At 48.7% G+C, this 19,851-nt stretch overlaps 1 protein-coding gene across 1 annotated transcript; it reads left to right on the forward strand.

The window, feature by feature from the left end:
* Positions 1-4,032: 4,032 nt before the first annotated feature.
* Positions 4,033-9,868, forward strand: LOC308277275 (histone-lysine N-methyltransferase SETMAR-like; the record flags this gene model as incomplete). The annotated part of the gene is made up of 4 exons (XM_080716439.1): positions 4,033-4,183; positions 6,644-6,742; positions 6,908-6,987; positions 9,101-9,868. 4 exons carry the CDS (start codon positions 4,033-4,035, stop codon positions 9,866-9,868), a joined length of 1,098 nt encoding a protein of 365 aa, XP_080572565.1.
* Between the last annotated feature and the right edge of the window lie 9,983 nt (positions 9,869-19,851).

Here is a 19,851-nt window from a genome sequence, read left to right on the forward strand (position 1 = left end):
GCGGCCGAATGCGGAAGTCCCTGCAGGGCTCGCTGGGACTTGTAGTCTATGAGAAGCACAGAGCATTTACTCAGCAAGGCGGAGCATCATCTGAGAGTCTCTTCATGACTAACGAGTGTGATTTTAAATTAAATAGGCCGCCATCTCCAGCTGGCCCTATCTCGTCACCCAGAGACACACCCAGCGAGCCAATGGCAGCCGCGGAGCATCTTGGGAGGTGAGGTCCGCCACGCAGAGGATCCTGGGAGTTGCAGTCCAGGCAAACTTCTTGTGGAGAGCCCGCACTAAGGGGCAGACCACCCCTCGTTCCTCCCGGCGGTGGTGAGTGAGGCCTGAGCCCCTCGCTCGCCCTGCCCTTTTCTGCGTGGAGGAGAGCCCGCAGCGCGGTGCGGACGAGCCGGCCGCGTGGGTGGCGGAGCCCGTGGCAGCGCTGCCTCTGGAGAAGTAACTTGCGGTGAGCTGCGAGCGGTGGGAGGTGAGTGCGCGGCCCGTGCCTCTGTCCTAGGGTTCTCGTGGCGGAGAGACTCGGCCTGGGGTGAAATCCGACATGGCGACGGGGTCGCTCATGCCGTAGGTCTGCAGGGTCGGGGGCTTGGGGCGTGGGGTGGTAGGGGTCTGAGACCGCAGGCGACGGGACTGTCCCTGGCGCCAGGTGTCCGGTGGTTCGTTGGCTTCCGAGCTGGTGGTGGTCAGGCCTGATCGGAGGCAGGGCCGAGGGCCAGGAACAGAAAGCTTTAAAGTGGCCATCTGCGTCCCCAGGGAGCTTGGCGAGGTGAGCAGAGGGTGAGAGTGCGAGGCCACGGAACCAGGCCCCAGCGGCCCCCAGGTGGTTCAGGTGAAGGGCTGACACTGCACAAGCCGCGGTCCCCCAACCCAATTCTGACTAATCATAAAAAAGCAGATAGAAGCCGGCGTGGCGGTGCACGCTTGTACTCCCCGCGCTTGGGAGGCTGAGACAGGAGGATCGCACAGGTTGAAGGCAGCCTCAGCTACTGAGTGAGGCTCCCAGCAACATACCCTGTTTCTACATAAAGTATAAAATAGGTCTGGGAGTATAGCCCGGAGGTAGAAAAGGACCTGGGTTCCACCCCCAGTACCACCAAAAAAAAAAAAAAAAAAAAAAAAAAAAAAGCTGATAGAAACCCTCAGGCATGTTAAAAAGCCCACTTGTACCCTGTTTCAAAATGAAGAATGAAAACTAGGGCTGGGGATTTACCTCAGAGGTAGAATGCCGCGGGTTCCCTCTCCAGTAACACACACACACCCTGCTTCGCAAGGGTGTCGGGATCACTATTTTCAGGACCCCCCTTTGTACTCTGTCTTTGCTCTTTTCTGTTCTGTTGCCTTATCTTTCCCTAACCTAAAAGAAGCTTTCATATTTCTGTACTCTTCCTAGTCCTCAGAGTTCGTCGATATCCACTGGAAAAGAACCCGGAATAGAAAGACCCCTTGGTTTCAATCCTGCCTTTCTAAGGCAGGGCGCAGGGCACGTGGCTTAAGCGGACAAGCGTGGTTTTGACTGGGCATGGGGTGGCCACGGTGGCACGATCTAGGTATCAATCTGTCTGACCGTCCCTGGGTTTGGCCTTGGAGGAGGCGGTCGAGCTGGGGCTTCTTTGGCAAGTCTTGCAAGGTCCAGGGGGCTGGCGTTGGCCACAAACCCCACAGGATTTTATGTTCCATTTTCATGTTTTACAAAGAGAAACGGCAGGTGCCCAGAAGCAGGTGGCCCTCCCCAGACTTGTCACGCAGAATCCACACTGAAGAGCCTCGTGACCAGCCTGACTCATCTCACAGACTCCAACAGCCTTGAAGAGCCTCGTCTCAACAGCCAGATCTCTGCAGCTTGTCGCTTTATAATTTGTCACCAGGGGCGAGGGACTGATCTCACTGTGCCTCAGTGTTGTCGTCTGTGAAGTGGTAACACGGCTTCTTGATGGGGCTGTTTTAAGGACAGATGAGGCGCGACGCGGTGTCTGGAACAGTCTCTGTGTAGTACGAGCTCAGCATGTCTTTCCTTTCATCTTCAGCAGCAGAGGAAGGCTTCATGCTCAGTGTTGACAGCGTGTCAGAGGAGGCTTCATATCTCCCTGCTTGCTTGCCTTCCTCCCTTTCTTCTTTCCTTCTTGTGGTTCTGGGGATTGAATTTAGGAATGCTCTGCCACTGAGTCGCACCCCAGATGTTTTTTTGTTGTTATCTTTTTAAATTTTGAAACAGGGTCTCGCTAAGTTTCCTGGCTGGCCTCAAGGTTGCAATCCTTCTGCCTCAGCCTCCTGAGATGCTGGGATTACACGTGAACTCCACTGCCGCCGCTGGCAGGCTCAGCTCCTAGACCACATCCCAGCTCTGCGCCTAGGAAGCCGCTCGCAGCCTGTCCTTGTCTTCTGTGGCAGGTCCCTCCCTGGTGCTTAAGGAGGAGGAGGTGCCACCATGTTGGCCCTGGAGGATTCCCAGTGACTTCGCTGAACACTTTTTGTTCTTGCTCTGTGTCCTGTGATCCTGGCTGCCCAGGAGGACTGCCTGCTGGGGAAAGGGAGGACTCCTGGGCTCCTGACTGCCCGGCTCAGGTGGCACCTCTGCCTTTGCCTCTTGAACCATGCGCAGGTTTTCTGCGTTCCATGTTAGCATTTCCCGCAGAGTTCTCTCCTAGGATCAGAGCTCCAGCTGGTTCCTCCAGGAAAAGAGGCTCTAATGATGAGAGCTTCTCCAGGGAGCATGGAGCTCGGTGGTCCCCTCACTGCTCCTCCACCCATAGTCCCGCATTCCTCTCTCGGCAGCTGTCGGTTCTCCTGCCTGGCTGTGTGCTGCTTTGAACAACATTCAGTCGTGGGTTTCCATGGCCCTCATACTGCATAGTGGAAGAGAATGGCGGCCTTCACTGGTGGGGAGGAGGCCTCCCCCTCAGACACTGTGCTGTACATACGTGGCCACTTCTCATGAGCTCAGCCAGAGCAGGCCGCGGTCTGTGGGAATCAGAAAAGGCTGGGCTGTGGTTTAGTCTTTGCCGTTGTGGAACTGTATGAGTTCAGTTCCTTAGATCCCCCAGCACCAATACGATAACTGTTCTTTTAAATATTTAAAATTTAGTCTATTATACTTGACTACTTTTTAATTTTTTTATATTGTTTGCTCTTCTGCCTAGAGCTAAAGTTCTCAAAACTTAGGGATTTTTCATTTTCTCATGTATACCCCAAGCAGGCCACCCAGGACGTTGAATGTGTGTGTTCACAAGTGCAGCTGGCTGGATAGGGACAGGGTTTAAAGGTGTCAGCACCCATGGCAACCATGGTGCAGTCGAGGCAGGATCTAGAGGCCCCCTGCCTCCCAGAGCAGCCTGCTCCCTGGCCCTCACCCGAGCAAGGCCAGGCCTCAGGTGAGCAGGGCCGTGTCTGTGTTCCAGGCACTCATGGTGTTCAGGGATGTGGCCGTGTATTTCTCCCAGGAGGAGTGGATCCTGCTGAGCCCTGATCAGAGGACCCTGTACAGGGAGGTGATGCTGGAGAACTACAGAAACCTGGTCTCTCTGCGTAAGTGCGGTGTCCTTAAGACTGGCATTTCCTCCAGTTGAGGATATATTTGAGGCAACAATCTCCCTCTCTCTCTTGCTTTCTCTTTCCTTTGCTCTCTTTATGGTACTTGAGATTAAACCCAGGGGCATTCTACCTCCAAGCTGTACCCCTAGCGCTATTTTATTTTGAAACAGGCCTTCACTAAGTTACTGAGCTGGCCATAAACATGAGATCCTCCTCTCGCAGTCTTCTAAGTACTGGGACCACAAGTGTGTGCCACCATGCCTGGCTAGCAATGTTTATTTTTTAACTTGGTCTTTGGGTAGCACTCAAAAGCAAAAATATTTTGTTTCTCCCATGAAGGTAAGGTTTGTCGAACTGAAAGTGTGTGTGTGTGTGTGTGTGTGTGTTTGTGTGTGTGTGTGTATGTGTGTACACGCACATGCGCTCTGGCTGATACTCTGCATTTCTGGGCCTTTTCCTCTGAGCTGGGCTCTCTTCCTTAGTAACATATTTTCCGTGATGGGTGACGGCGGTGTTCATCCACCTGGCTTGGAACAGAATCGGCGCCTCCGTGAGTGGATCGGCCCCACTCGTTCAGGTCCTTGCCGCACCCTTTCAAGCTCCTCACCTGGCTTGCCTCTGAATTCTTCCCTGGCCCTTGACCCACGACGTAAGGTCATCTTGTCTTCCTTTCCTGTGGGCAGGAATTCTGTTTTCTAAACCAAAGCTGATCGCCCAGCTGGAGCAAGGGAAAGAGGCGTGGAGAGAAGAGAGCAGATGCGCGCCAGCCTCCCGTGCGGGTGAGTGGCAGGAAACTGGGCCAGTGAGCTCCAGGACGCAGGGTGTGAGCAGCCGAGAGGCCGGAGGGAGGCGGCGCCGAGCCCGAGTGCAGGGAGCTGCCTCTGGAGCTCTCGGCCTGCGTTCACGTTGCCTGGCTCGGCCTCCCCTCCAGACCTCATCCTCACCCCGTGAGCGCTTCCCTGGGTCTCCTGTCGCCTTCCTCCTCCAGGAAGCCCTGGCCTTCCCGGGGTAACTCTTGAACATGTTTGTGTGTTTTTTTCTCTTTTGTTATCATCTTTTTAGAAAAGATCAAGAAGAATAGAGCAGAAAGTGAATGATATAAAGAAAACAAAGCCCAGTGGGAGACATAAAGCTTAAAAGTCAGTTGAGAATTTTAAGCAGAGTGGTTTTTACATTTTTACATGGTTATGTAAACTGCCTGGCGTGGTGGCGCATGCTTGTAATCCCAGTCTTGGGGGGGCTGAGATGAGAGGATCATGGTTCACTGACAGCTCCAGCTACTTAGCGAGGCCCTTCGCAACTCAGTGAGACCCTGTTTATAAATAAATAAATAAATAAATAAATAAATAAACAAAAAATAAATAAATGAAAAGACTTAAAAAATACAGCTCGGGATGTGGATCGGGGGTACAGTGTCTCTGAGTTCCATCACGAGGACCAAAAAAAAAGGTTATGTAAAAATTCATATAAAGTCCTTCATTTTGTCTTTTAGCCCTTAAAACTTAAACTATTTAGTTTCATTAAGAAAAGTTGACTGACCCCTGTTCCAAGTATCATATACATCCTTAACTTTCCGTATTCTTCTTCATCAAGTACTACTTGATGTAAAACCTAAGAGAGTAGCAGTTCTCAGGTATCAGTGACTCTTGTGTAATTGTCCTTTGCATTTTTAAGTTTTTGTGGTCGTGAAGATTGAACCTAGGTTCATTCTACCTCCGAGCAACACCCCCTGCCCTACTCTTAGTGAAACAGGGTCTCACTAAGTTGTGAAGGGCCTCACCATGTCGCAGAGGCTGTTCATGAACCGCAATCCTCCTGTCGCTGCCTCCCAAATACTAAAATTCCAAGCATGCACCACCATGCCCAACTTACACCATTAATTTTTATTTAAGATGTTATTTTTTATTTATTCATTATTTATTTTTATTTATTTTAATTTATTGTATTTTGTGGTACTGGGGTTCCTGGGAGCCCTTCTACCTCCGGGCTACACTCCAAGACCTATTTTATATTTTTTATTTGGAAATAGGATCTCTTAAGCCAGCACGGCTGGCTTCGAACCAGCACGATCCTCCTGTCTCCACCTCCCAAGCACGGGGATTACAAGCATGAGCCACCCCACCCAGCTCAGATGTTATGTATGTATGTATGTATGTATGTATGTATGTATGTAATCATTTATTGTGGTACTGGATATTGACCTGAGGGACATTATACCTCCAAGCTGTACTCCCAGCCCTGTTTTTTATTCTTTTTCTTTTTGCAGTTTTGGGGATGGAAATCACAGGCATTCTACCTCCGAGCTACACCCCCAGCCCTATTTTTCATCCCGTCTGTAATACAGGGCCGACTGTAATACAACATAGAGAATTGACTTTTGTAAGCGGGAGTCAGTCTTAAATCATAATTTAAAAAAAGATCAAATTTGTCTGTACACAAATGAATTCTGAACTGGGCGTGGTGACACATACCTGTAATCTCAGAACCTGGGAGGCTCAGACCAGAGGATCACAGGTTCATCAACCTCGTAAGGCCCTCAGCAACTTAGACCTCATTTCAAAATAAATAAAGGTGGTGCCTGATAGTGATCTCAGCATTCAGGAGGCTGAGACAGGAGGATCTTAGTTCATGGTCAGCCTCAGCTACTTGGTGAGGCCCTCTGCAAGTCAGTGAGACCCTGTTTCAAAACAAAAATAGGACTGGTGAGTAGCTTGGAGGTCGAATTCCCCTGGGTTCCATCCCCAGTACTGCCAAAAAAGAAAAAAAAAGTTAATTCTATGAGGTGCTTCATAGTGAGAAATCTGACCCCTACCTCCTGCTGTCCACTTACTTAATTGTCCAGTGCTGGTGTTCATGTATTTGGGTTTGAGCATTGTCAAAATATACCTCAATGAGAAACAACTTTTTTTTTTTTTTTTGAGAAAAGACTTCTTAAATTTCTTTTTTTTTTTTCAGGTGTGGGGATGGAACCCAGGGGCATTCTACCTCCGAGCTACACCCCCAGCCCTATTTTTCATCCCTTATTTTGACACAGAGTCTCTAGAACCGGGATTGCAGGTGTGTGCCACAGTGCTTAGTTCGTAACCACTTTTTGAGCAGCCCTCTACAGGGGCCCTCTACCCAGTTCAGATGACTGTGCCCTCCAAACAAGTGCAGTCAGCCCACGCCCCCTCAGGGCTCTGCTGCGGCAGTGCAAACTACAACTCCCGTGAGGCCGCGCGGCCACGGACTACAGTTCCCAGCATCCTCCGCGAGGCACCTGCCTGTCAGGGAAGGAGGCTCGGCACCGGGCGGCCCTGTGTCGCGGAAGTTAAAGAGAGGAAGTGACCTTCTCGGATGTCAGCCTCTGAAGGGACACCTGCGGCTCAAATAGATCAGCTGGATATAGCGGGAGGCCTGGAGAACTTGCCCGTGAGCATGTGGCCGCCGGGGGCGGGGCCAACGTCCTTCCAGGTAAGGGGGTGGCTAGTCAGGGGGCGGGACTAGTTGCCCCGCCAATCTGCATGCCACTCTCCCGGGTAGAGGCTTGGATACCAGGGGGCGGGGCTAGATGCCTGAGACAGCCTCGTGCTGCCCTCCCCTCGGGGCGGGGCTAGCCAGGGGGCGGGGCCAGACGCCCAAGAGACTGCATGCTGCCCTCCAAGGAGGAGCGTGCCTATCCAGTGAGGGGCGGGGCTAAATACATGAGAGTGGCAAGCAACCCCCCACAGGGCGGGGCTGGCATCCTTCTGGGTAGAGGCGGGGCTAGCCGCGTAGGGGCGTGGCTATGTGCCCGAGAGCCGCGCGCTGCCCCGGGGGCGGGGCTAGGCGGCAGGGCGGGGCTCGGCGGCTGCTCTGGTAGGGGTGAGGCGTCCACAGGTGGCATTTTAAAATTCCTCCCCACCTTTTCCTTATCCAGTTTCAGAGCTGTTGGCACGTGCAAAGTTCTTAAGAGGCACAGGCTGAGGTCTTTATAAACCTGTCGTCAGACCTTCGCAAGGGTTTTGCCCTCTGCAGTCTGTAGACTGGTGATTCCTTGACGTCAAAGACCCTTTTTGTCCAACTTTTTGTTGACAACACGGTGAAGCATCCAGAGAAAATCATTTACCTCTCTGTTCTCCAAAGTCTTATATGAGAATAAGGGTTAAGACCTATTAATGAGTCTGCCTGATGTTAAAAAATAAATCAATAACGGCTCTAAGAAGTCACACCTGGCCGAGGCTGATGCCTTCCTCTTGCTTGGAATTCTTGGGCAAATATAAATTAGCTTCTGCAAAGCCTTCAAACCCTCCAGGGTACAGTTTAAATCATAGCAGCTCTCTTCACACCTGCAGTTTGGAGAACTATTGGCCTGATGTATGTATTGAAGTTAACTCATTTAAACTGGACACTGCGGCCTCTAATTCTGGCTACTCAGGAATTAGGCAGGAGTTTCCTTAATTGAGGCCAGTCTCAGCAACACAGCCAGACCCCAATCTCCCAGCCCAAAAAACTAAAAATGGCTGGGCGTGGTGGCACATGCTTGTAATTCCAGCACTTAGGAGGCTGAGATCCAGGAGGATCACAGCAGACAGCCTCGGCTACTTAGTAAGGTCCTCTGTAACATGGTGAGACCCTGTTTCCAAATAGAGAATAAAAAATATGGCTAGGGGTGTAGCTCGGAGGTAGAATGCCCCTCGGTTCCATCCCCAGACCCGCAAATGAAATAAAAGAACTCACTTTATTTTAAGGATGAAATTAACTCATTTAAGAATAAACGCCAGGCGTGGTGGCACACGCTGGTAATCCCCGCGCTTGGGAGGCGAAGACAGGAGGATCGCGCTGGTTCGGCCTCACTGGCTAAAGAGACCCTGTTTCCAAATAAAAATATAAAAATAGGTCTGGGAGTGTAGCCCGGAGGTAGAAGGGCTTCCAGGAACCCCAGTACCACCAAAATATAATAATAATAATAATAAATTAATTTATATAACTATTCTCTTTAGAATCATCATAATCATTACTGTCCATAAAGCCATGGGTTTTGCTGCACTCGTTATAGTTTCCAAAATGCACATGAAAATAATACTTGTTGCCGGGCGTGGTGGCGCGCACCTGTAATCCCTGCACTTGGGAGGCGGAGACAGGAGGATCAAGCTGTTTCGAAACCAGCTGTGCTGCCTTAAGAGACCCTGTTTCCAAAAAAATATATATGAAATATGTCTGGGAGTGCAGCCCGGAGATAGAAGGGTTTCCAGGAACCCCAGTACCACCAGTAATAAAACTAATAATAATGAAAATATTTGTCTATTATATATACATACATACATATATATATATTTTTTTTTTTTTCAGTACCGAGATGGAACCAAGGGGCATTCTACCTCCGAACGACACTCCCAACCTTACTTTTTTTTATTTTTTATTTTGAAACAGGGTCTCACTGAGTTGCAAAGGGCCTCGCTAAGTAGCTGAGGCTGTCTGAGAACCGTGATCCTCCTGTCTCGGCCTTCCGAATGCTGGAATGACAAGCGTGCGCCGCCACGCCCGGCTCTATTTGTACTTTTGCTAGCGTGTCTCACGCTGACTTGCACCGTTTCTACGTTGACAGTACACCCCAGATCACGTCATGGGACCTGGAGCCGCCATGGACCCCACTCAGATAACCTTTCCCGGCTGCAGGTGCGGCGCCGCCCCCTGCCTCCCCGGCTCTTGCCCCTGCCTCCGCCAGGACGAGAACTATGACGAGCACTTGTGCCTCAGGGTGCTAGGCCCGGAAGCCAAGTACTCCAGGCCCATCTTTGAATGCAACGCCCTGTGCCAGTGTGAGGACCATTGCACAAACAGAGTGGTCCAGAGGGGGCTGCAGTTCCGCCTGCAGGTGTTCAAGACGGACAGAAAGGGCTGGGGGCTGCGGACCCTGGAGTTGATACCCAAAGGGAGATTTGTCTGTGAATATGCCGGCGAGGTCCTGGGCGCCTCGGAAGCGCGGAGGAGAACTCACTTGCAGAAGAGGCAGGACCCCAACTACATCATCGCCGTCAGGGAGCACGTGTGTGGCGGGCCGGTCCTGGAGACCTTCGTGGACCCCACGTCCATCGGCAACGCCGGCCGGTTCCTGAACCACTCCTGCCAGCCAAACCTGGTCATGGTCCCCGTCCGAGTCGACTCGATGGTACCTAAACTGGCCCTCTTCTCAGCCACGGCCATCGGCCCGGGAGAAGAGCTCTCTTACGACTATTCGGGAAGGTTCCTCAACCCCGTGGAAGGGGGCGAAGAAGAGAGGCCCCAGGGCGGGCAGCTGCGGAAACCCTGCTCCTGCGGGGCCGCAGCGTGTGCCGGGTTCTTGCCTTTTGATGGTTCACTGTACTGCCCTTAGCCGGGTGTCCTTCAGGAAGAGTGCATGCGGAGGCTGGCCTCGAACCTGCGCCCCTACTGGCTCAGCCTCCCAGTCCATGCTCGGATCTCGTAGCTCTGATCTTTTAGGAGAAACAGTCTCCTGGTTGAAGCTACCAGTACTGGGCTCTCGCACCGAATCCAATCCGTACCGGGACTGCGAACGCATCTCACCATGCCTGGTTGCTTTCTTTTCCTCTTCGTTTTTACATAGATACATAACTGTTCAGAATACTCGCTTTCCCATTTAGACACGACTAAGTGTTTTCTTGCTTGCAGGATAAAAGTAAAAAATTGTGTGTCCTTAAGTTGGGTATCTTGCCCTTATCTTCTTTCATCCTATAAGCAGAAATGTGTATGTGATGACCGGGGTAGGGGCAGCAATCCTAGCAGGCCACTCTCCAAGGTGATCCTTAGAAAGGGTCCTGCAAGCCGGGAGTGGTGGCGCACGCTTGTAATCCCCACGCTTGGGAGGCGAAGACAGGAGGATCGCGCAGGTTCGAAGCCAGCCGAGTTGGCGTAAGAGATCCTGTTTCCAAATGAAATATAAAATATAAAATAGGTCTGGGAGTGTAGTCCGGAGGTAGAAGGGCTTCCAGGAGCCCCGGGACCACCAAAACAAAACAAAACAAAAAGGATCATGCAAACTGAGCATGGTGGTGCACGCTTGTAATCCCAGCGCTTGGGAGGCTGAGACAGGAGGATCGCACAGGTTCAAAGCCAGCCTCAGCTACTTAGTGAGGCTCTCAGCAACTTAGTGAGACCCTGTTTCCAAATAAAATATAAAATAGGTCTGTGAGTATAGCCCGGAGGTAGAAAGCCTCTGGGTTCCAGCCCCAGTACCACCAAAAAGAAATAAAGAATAAAAAATAGGGCTGGGGATGTCACTTGGAGGTCGAATGCCCCTAGATTCCATCCCCAGTACCACAAAAGAAGAGGAAGAGGAAGAAGAAGAGGAGGAGGAGGAGGAGGAGGAGCAGCAGGAGGAGGAGGAGAAGGAAGAAGCAAGGGCGTGTTGAACAAATCAGCAAGGTAGAAGGTGGTATGAGTATCGGTACTGTGGAAAACGCTACGTTCTGATCTCACAGCGCTGTTTCTTTAGAAGAAACAGTCTCCTTGTTTAAGCTGCCATTATTGGGCTTTTGCACCAAATCCAGCCATGATTCAAGAAAACCCTAGTTCCGGGAGGCTGAGACCGGACAATCACAGGTTCAAGGCCAGCCTCAGCAACTTAGCAAGGGCTCCGTAACTTAGTGAGACTCTGCTTCAAAATGAAAAATTCTAGACAGGTGTGGTGGCACACACTCATAATCCTAGCACTTAGGAGGCTGGGACAGGAGGATGGCAATTTTGATTGTGTGTGTGTGTGTGTGTGTGTGTGTGTGTGTGGTACTGGGGGAGGAACCCAGGGGCTTTCTACCTCTGGACTATACTCCCAGACTTTTTTTTTTTGATGGTACTGGGGTTCCTTGAAGCCCTTCCACCTCCCAGACTTATTTTATATTTTTTTAAACTTTGGAAACAGGGTCTCTTAAGCCAGCGTGGCTGGCTTCGAACCTGCGTGATCCTCCTGTATCAGCCTCCCAAGCGCGGGGATTACAAGTGTGCGCCACCATGCTCAGCTTGTTTAAATTTTTTTATTGGTGCATTGTTGCAAAGGGTTTTTTTTGGGGGGGTTACTGGGGTTCCTGGAAACCCTTCTACCTCCGGGCTAAATTCCCAGACCTATTTTATACTTTTTTTTTTTGAAACAGGGTCTCTTAAGCCAGCAAGGCTGGCTTCGAACCTGCGTGATCCTCCTGTCTCGGTCTCCCAAGCGCAGGGATTACAAACGTGCGCCACCATGCCCGGCTGCAATGAATTTTGATCAATCAAAAAATAATCCCCAAAGAAAAGTATAATGCAGTACATTAAGCTCCACTCCTGGGCAGTCTTGTTCTCGCTGTGATGATTCCTAAAGAAAAGTATAATGCAATACAGTAACATCCACTAGAGGGCAGTCTCGCAGTCGCTGAGATGATCCCCAAACCAAGTAAAATGCAATACATTAACCTCCAGTAGAGGGCAGTCTCGTTCTCGCTGAAATTATCCCCAAAGGAAAGTATAAGGCAATACATTAACCTCACTGCAGTGCAGTCTTGTTCTCCCTGACATGATTCCCCAAAGAAAAGTAAAATGCAAAACATCGACCTCCCCTAGAGGGCCGTCTCATTCTCGCTGAGAAGATTCCCCAAAGAAAAGTATAATGCAAAACATTAACTTCCAATAGAGGGCAGTGTTGTTCTCACTGAGATGATCCCCCCAAAAAAGTGTATTGAAATACATTAACCACTAGAGGGTAGTCTCGTTCTCGCTGCTGAGATGATCCCCAAAGAAAAGTAAAATGCAATACAGTGACCTCCACTAGAGGGCTGTGTTGTTCTCACTGAAATGAGCCCCAAAGAAATGTATAATGCAATATAATAACCTCCACTAGAGGGCAGTCACGTCGCTGAAATGATCCCCAAAGAAAAGTACAATGCAATACATTGACCTCCACTAGAGGGCCGTCTCATTCTCGCTGAGATCATCCCCAAAGAAAAGTATAATGCAAAACTTTACCTTCCACTAGAGGGCAGTGTTGTTTTTGCTGAGATCATCCCCCCAAAAAAGTGTAATTCAATACATTAACCTCCACTAGAGGGCAGTCTCGCAGTCACTGAAATGATCCCCAAAGAAACGTATAAGGCAATACATTAACCTCCAGTAGAGGGCCATCTCATTCTCTTTGAGATGATCCCCAAAGAAAAGTAAAGTGCAATACATTAACCTCACTGCACTGCAGTCTTGTTCTCTCTGACACGATTCCCCAAAGAAAAGTATAATGCAAAACATTAACTTCCACTAGAGGGCAGTGTTGTTCTCGCTGATTTGATCCCCAAAGAAAAGTGTAATTCAATACATTAACCTCCACTAAGAGGCAGTCTCCTTGCTGAGAAGATCCCCAAAGAAAAGTATAATGCAACACATTAACCTTCACTAGAGGGCAGTCTCGTTCTCATTGAGATGATCCCCAAAGAAAAGTAAAATGAAAGACAGTAAGCTCCACTAGAGGGCAGTCTCGCTCTCGCTGAGATGATCCCCAAAGCAAAGTAAAATGCAATACATTAACCTCCACTACAGTGGAGTCTAAACTCGCTGAGATGATCCCCAAAGAAAAGTATAATTCAATACATTAACCTCCACTAGAGGTCAGTCTCGCTCTCGCTGAGATGATACCCAAAGAAAAGTAAATGCTAAACAGTGACCTCCACTACGGCTGTTCCTTCGAGTGTGTCCACTAGTGTCCAACAGAGATGGACTCCTGGCTGAAGCCTTTGCTGCACTCGTGGCACACGTCCGGCTTCTCTCTGCAGTGCTTTTTCTCGTGGACGATGAAGTGGGACTTCCGCCTAAAGCCTCACCTGCCGCACTCGAGGCACATATGGCTTCTCGCCAAGTGCGTCTTCACATGGGTGGGAAGTTGCGGCAGACTGGCTCAGCTGGGCACTGAATATGGGCACTGAGTCTGTTCGGGACCGAGTTTCTCAGAAAGGTGGGCAAAGGTTTCGGTTATAGTTCTGCAGCCACTTCTCTGCAGCGATTTTTTCCCTTTTTTATGAAATAAACTCCTTTAAGTTCCGGTTCACGGCGCTAAAAGTGGAGATACCTCTCCGGGAAAAAAAAAATCTGAAACGATTGACACGGACAAATGCCTCTTGTGCAATTGACACTTTATTCTAGGCACAAGATTTTTTTGTACTTCCCTATTTCCCCGTGATTCCCTAGTAGTAAAGTGCAAACACCCAAAAAACAATAGTGAGATATACATGTAAATCACCAACCCTGAACAAGACAAAAGCAAGGCCTGTGACAGCCCAGGTCTTTGTGATTGAAATCAGTCCCATGACCCTGCAGGTGGGTCTTGTGCTTTAAGTCAGCCCCTTTGGCCTTGCCTTGGCCTTGCAGCTGCAGAGGCTTTTAGTGGGCAAATTCCAGAAGAACAAAAGTCACACCCAAAATCCCTTGAAGAATTCAGTTTTTAAGAGTTTTCTTTAACCCTTTTGAAACCTTTTATTCCTAGGGCTTAGTCCAAAGTCCTTCTCTATCTAGCAACCTCCTTTGAACTGAATGGGGATGAAGTCCGAGATTCCAGCTTTCATACGTGTAGTTGGCGTAGGGAAATCCGTGTACATTTATGATGATTTAGAGGATTTCGATGAATGTCTGTTGGATTTTGTCTGCAATACCATCTGCTGTCTGAACGCTTCACCCTATTAAACACTTAAAATATATTTTAGTAAACAGGGCCCAAAAAACAACATGAAGTTTTTATTATATCTGTCTTTTGTTCTATCATAACTACTTTACCCAGGTGGTGTCGCCCTGTCTCCAGGCAGTGCTATCACTAGGTGCAAAGGTCAAGATTCCTCCTAGCTCTCTGCTCTATTGTAATGATTAGAATGAAGGTCACAGATAGGGAGGAATTCTCCATTTGTAATTGCTGTAGCAGGAATGCTTCCACAGGATCTGAATTCTGACTAGAATTAAGTCTTTGAGCAAAGCCGAGGGTGTTTAGAGGCTTAGACAAATTACTAGAAAATTTATTTTCCACAGACTCAGTTTCTCTCACAGTCCTGATCTTATATCACTGGAGCAATTCGTGTGGAAAGTTAAAAAATCATTACCTAAAGAATAATAGTTATGAAAGAATATCTAGGAGTGGGGGAGTACTTTGGCCAGAGACAACACTTTCACTCGGGGCTCTGCTTTCTTTAAGCCAGCCAAATTTTTTAAAAATTATTTTAAATCATACATCACATTGGAATACAAGACTTGAGAGGATATACAAGCACACATCATCCAATTAGCCCTCATCCAGCCCGCATCCCATTCCCTCCCCCTCCCTCGATCCCATGCTTGTTTGGTGATTAACTTTGATACATTTGTTTATGTTCCTCCTGCTTTTTAAAGAGGCTCCATCCTCCCCTTTTCCATACCCTCTGATTGGTCACCTTAATTGCTTCACTATAGGGCCCTTTCTATAGCTCGACCACTTCCCGTTGCCCCTTTCCTCCTAGTTATTGCTGATTAGGGGAAGCATCTGGTTTTAATTTTCTGCAATATTTCTTTGTGCATGCTGCATTACAAATACCGATCCCACTCTTGACGGCCCCAGTTGTGGCCTGGCTACCCGGTGGACTGATCCAGACCTCGCTGGCTCAAGCAGCGGCCTTGCCTCATGGGAGGCCCCGATTCTGGTCTCGCTGGCCCCGACACTGGCCTAACCCCTCAGCTGGCTCCAATCCCGGCCTCGGAGGCCCCAGCACCGGCCTTGTCTCAAGACAGGCTCCAATGCCAGCCTCGCTAGCTCCAGCACCGGCTTAACCCCTCGGCAGGCTCCGATCCTGGCCTCAGAGGCCTCAATAGCGGCCTTGCCTCATGGAAGGCTCTGATGCCAGCCACTGGCCCCGTCATCAGCCTAACCCCTCAGGAGGCTCTGATCCCGGCCTTGGAAGCCCCAGCACCAGCCTTGCCTCACGGCAGGCTCCGATCCCGGCCTTGCTAAAGCCAGCCAATTTTTTGCGCATGAATCTTTCACGCACGCAAATGCCTAGGAAGAGGAATCAGAGGTGGAAGAGGAATCAGAGGTGGAAGAGGAATCAGAGGTGGAAGAGGAATCAGAGGTGGAAGAGGAATCAGAGGTGGAAGAGGAATCAGAGGTGGCAGAAAGTGGAACTTCTGGTTAAAACTTCGCTCACATCATGGCACATGTAGTGCTTCTAACCCGAGTGTGTCCTCTGGTGGATGATGAGGTAGATCTTCTAACTGAATCCTTTGCCGCTCTCCTTGCACACGCACAGCTTCTCGCCCGAGTGTGTCCACAGGTGAATGGTGAGGTAGGACTTCTGGCTGAAGCCTTTGTCACACTCGCTGCACACTTACGGCTTCTCCCATAGTGTGTCCTCTGGTGGATGGTGAGTCTGGCCTCCTCGCTGAAGCCTTTGTCACACTCACTACACACATACGGCTTCTCACCTGAGTGTGTCCTCTGGTGGATGATGAGGCAGAACTTCCGGCTAAAGCCTCTGTCACACTCACTGCACACATATTGCTTCTCGCCTGAGTGTGTCCTCTGGTGGATGATGAGGTGGGAAGAAGAAGCAAGGGCGTGTTGAACAAATCAGCAAGGTAGAAGGTGGTATGAGTATCGGTACTGTGGAAAACGCTACGTTCTGATCTCACAGCGCTGTTTCTTTAGAAGAAACAGTCTCCTTGTTTAAGCTGCCATTATTGGGCTTTTGCACCAAATCCAGCCATGATTCAAGAAAACCCTAGTTCCGGGAGGCTGAGACAGGAGAATCACAGGTTCAAGGCCAGCCTCAGCAACTTAGCAAGGGCTCCGTAACTTAGTGAGACTCTGCTTCAAAATGAAAAATTCAAGACAGGTGTGGTGGCACACACTCATAATCCTAGCACTTAGGAGGCTGGGACAGGAGGATGGCAATTTTGATTGTGTGTGTGTGTGTGTGTGTGTGTGTGTGTGTGTGTGGTACTGGGGGAGGAAGCTAGGGGCTTTCTACCTCTGGGCTATACTCCCAGACTTTTTTTTTTTTTTTGGTCGTACTGGGGTTCCTGGAAGCCCTTCCACCTCCCAGACCTATTTTATATTTTTTTAAAATTCGGAAACAGGATCTCTTAAGCCAGCGTGGCTGGCTTTGAACCTGCGTGATCCTCCTGTCTCAGCCTCCCAAGCACGGGGATTACAAGCGTACGCCACCACGCTCAGCTTGTTTTTAATTTTTTTATTGGTGTATTGTTGCAGAGGGGTTTTTGGGGGGGTACTGGGGTTCCTGGAAACCCTTCTACCTCCGGGCTAAATTCCCAGAACTATTTTATACTTTTTTTTTTTTAAACAGAGTCCCTTAAGCCAGCTAGGCTGGCTTCAAACCTGCGTGATCCTCCTGTCTCGGTCTCCCAAGCGCAGGGATTACAAACGTGCACCACCACGCCCGGCTGCAATGAATTTTGATCAATCAAAAAATAATCCCCAAAGAAAAGTATAATGCAGTACATTAAGCTCCACTCCTGGGCAGTCTCGTTCTGGCTGTGATGATTCCTAAAGAAAAGTATAATGCAATACAGTAACATCCACTAGAGGGCAGTCTAACAGTCACTGAGATGATCCCCAAGGAAAAGTACAATGCAATACATTAACCTCCACTAGAGGGCAGTCTCGTCGCTGAAATGATCCCCAAAGAAAAGTACAATGCAATACATTGACGTCCAGTAGAGGGCAGTCTCGTCGCTGAAATGATCCCCAAGGAAAAGTACAATGCAATACATTGACCTCCAGTAGAGGGCAGCCTTGCAGTCACTGAAATGATCCCCAAAGAAAAGTATAAAGCAAAACATTAACCTACACTAGAGGGCCGTCTCACTCTCACTGAGAAGATCCCCAAAGAAAGTAAAATGCAAAACATTACTATCCACTAGAGGGCAGTGTTGTTCTTGCTGAGATGATCCCCAAAGAGTAATTCAATACATTAACCTCCACTAGAGGGCAGTCTCGTTCTCACTGAAATTATCCCCAAAGAAAAGTATAATGCAAAACATTAACTTCCAATAGAGGGCAGTGTTGTTCTCACTGAGATGATCCCCAAAGAAAAGTAAAATGAAAGACAGTAAGCTCCACTAGAGGGCAGTCTCGCTCTCGCTGAGATGATCCCCAAAGAAAAGTAAAATGCAATACATTAACCTCCACTACAGTGGAGTCTAAACTCGCTGAGATGATCCCCAAAGAAAAATATAATTCAATACATTAACTTCCACTAGAGGTCAGTCTCGCTCTCGCTGAGATGATCCCCAAAGAAAAGTAAATGCTAAACAGTGACCTCCACTACGGCTGTTCCTTCGAGTGTGTCCACTAGTGTCCAACAGAGATGGACTCCTGGCTGAAGCCTTTGCTGCACTCGTGGCACACGTCTGGCTTCTCTCTGCAGTGCTTTTTCTCGTGGACGATGAAGTGGGACTTCCGCCTAAAGCCTCACCTGCCGCACTCGAGGCACATATGGCTTCTCACCGAGTGCGTCTTCACATGGGTGGGAAGTTGCGGCAGACTGGCTCAGCTGGGCACTGAATATGGGCACTGAGTCCGTTCGGGACCGAGTTTCTCAGAAAGGTGGGCAAAGGTTTCGGTTATAGTTCTGCAGCCACTTCTCTGCAGCGATTTTTTCCCTTTTTTATGAAATAAACTCCTTTAAGTTCCTGTTCACATCACTAAAAGTGGAGAATCCTCCCCGGGGGGAAAAAAATCTGAAACGATTGACACAGACAAATGCCTCTTGTGCAATTGACACGTTATTCTAGGCAAAAGATTTTTTGTACTTCCCTATTTCCCCGTGATTCCCTAGTAGTAAAGTGCAAACACCCAAAAAACAATAGTGAGATATACATGTAAATCACCAACCCTGAACAAGACAAAAGAAGGCCTGTGACATCCCAGGTCTTTGTGATTGAAATCAGTCCCATGACCCTGCAGGTGGGTCTTGTGCTTCAAGTCAGCCCCTTTAGCCTTGCCTTGGCCTTGCAGCTGCAGAGGCTTTTAGTGGGCAAATTCCTGAAGAATAAAAGTCAAACCCAAAATCACTTGAAGAATTCAGGTTTTTTGTTTGTTTGTTTGTTTTTTGCAGGTCTGGGGATAGAACTCAGGGGCATTCGACCTCCAAGCTACATCTCTTGCCCTATTTTTTATTCTTTATTTTGAAACCGGGTCTCACTGAGTTGCAGAGGGCCTCACTAAGTAGCTGAGGCTGTCCGCGAACCGCAATCCTCCAGGTCTCAGCCTCCTGAATGCTGGGATTACAAGCATGCGCCACCACGCCTGGCTAAGAATTCAGTTTTTAAGAGTTTTCTTTAACCCTTTCGGAACCTTTTATTCCTAGGGCTTAGTCCAAAGTCCTTCTCTATCTAGCAACCTCCTTTGAGCTGCATAGGGACGAAGTTGGAGATTCCAGCTTTCATACATGTAGTTGGCGTAGGCAAATCATGTACATTTATGACAATTTAGAGGATTTCGATGAATGTCTGTTGGATTTTGTCTGCAATACCATCTGCTGTCTGAACGCTTCACCCTATTAAACACTTAAAATATATTTTAGTAGACAGGGCCCAAAAAACAGCATGAAGTTTTTATTATATCTGTCTTTTGTTCTGTCATAACTATTTTAACCAGGTGGTGTCGCCCTGTCTCCAGGCAGTGCTATCACTAGGTGCAAAGGTCAAGATTCCTCCTAGCTCTCTGCTCTATTGTAATGATTAGAATGAAGGTCACAGATAGGGAGGAATTCTGCATTTGTAATTGCTGTAGCAGGAATGCTTCCACAGGATCTGAATTCTGACTAGAATTAAGTCTTTGAGCAAAGCCGAGGGTGTTTAGAGGCTTAGACAAATTATTAGAAAATTTATTTTCCACAGACTCAGTTTCTCTCACAGTCCTGATCTTATATCACCGGAGCAATTCGTGTGGAAATTTAAAAGAATCATTACCAAAAGAATAATAATTATGAAAGAATATCTAGGAGTGGGGGAGTACTTTGGCCAGAGACAACACTTTCCCTCAGGGCTCTGCTTTCTTCAAGCCAGCCAAATTTTTTAAAAATTATTTTTATTGGTGCATTGTAATCATACATCACATTGGAATACAAGACTTGAGAGGATATACAAGCACACATCATCCAATTAGCCCTCATCCAGTCCCCATCCCATTCCCTCCCCCTCCCTCGATCCCATGCTTGTTTGGTGATTAACTTTGATACATTTGTTTATGTACCTCCTGCTTTTTAAAGAGGCTCCATCCTCCCCTATTCCATACCCTCTGATTGGTCACCTTAATTGCTTCACTATAGGGCCCTTTCTATAGCTCGACCACTTCCTCTTGCCCCTATC

Source organism: Muscardinus avellanarius, assembly GCF_963383645.1.
Source record: "Muscardinus avellanarius genome assembly, chromosome: 19".
NCBI classification, from domain to species: domain Eukaryota; kingdom Metazoa; phylum Chordata; class Mammalia; order Rodentia; family Gliridae; genus Muscardinus; species Muscardinus avellanarius.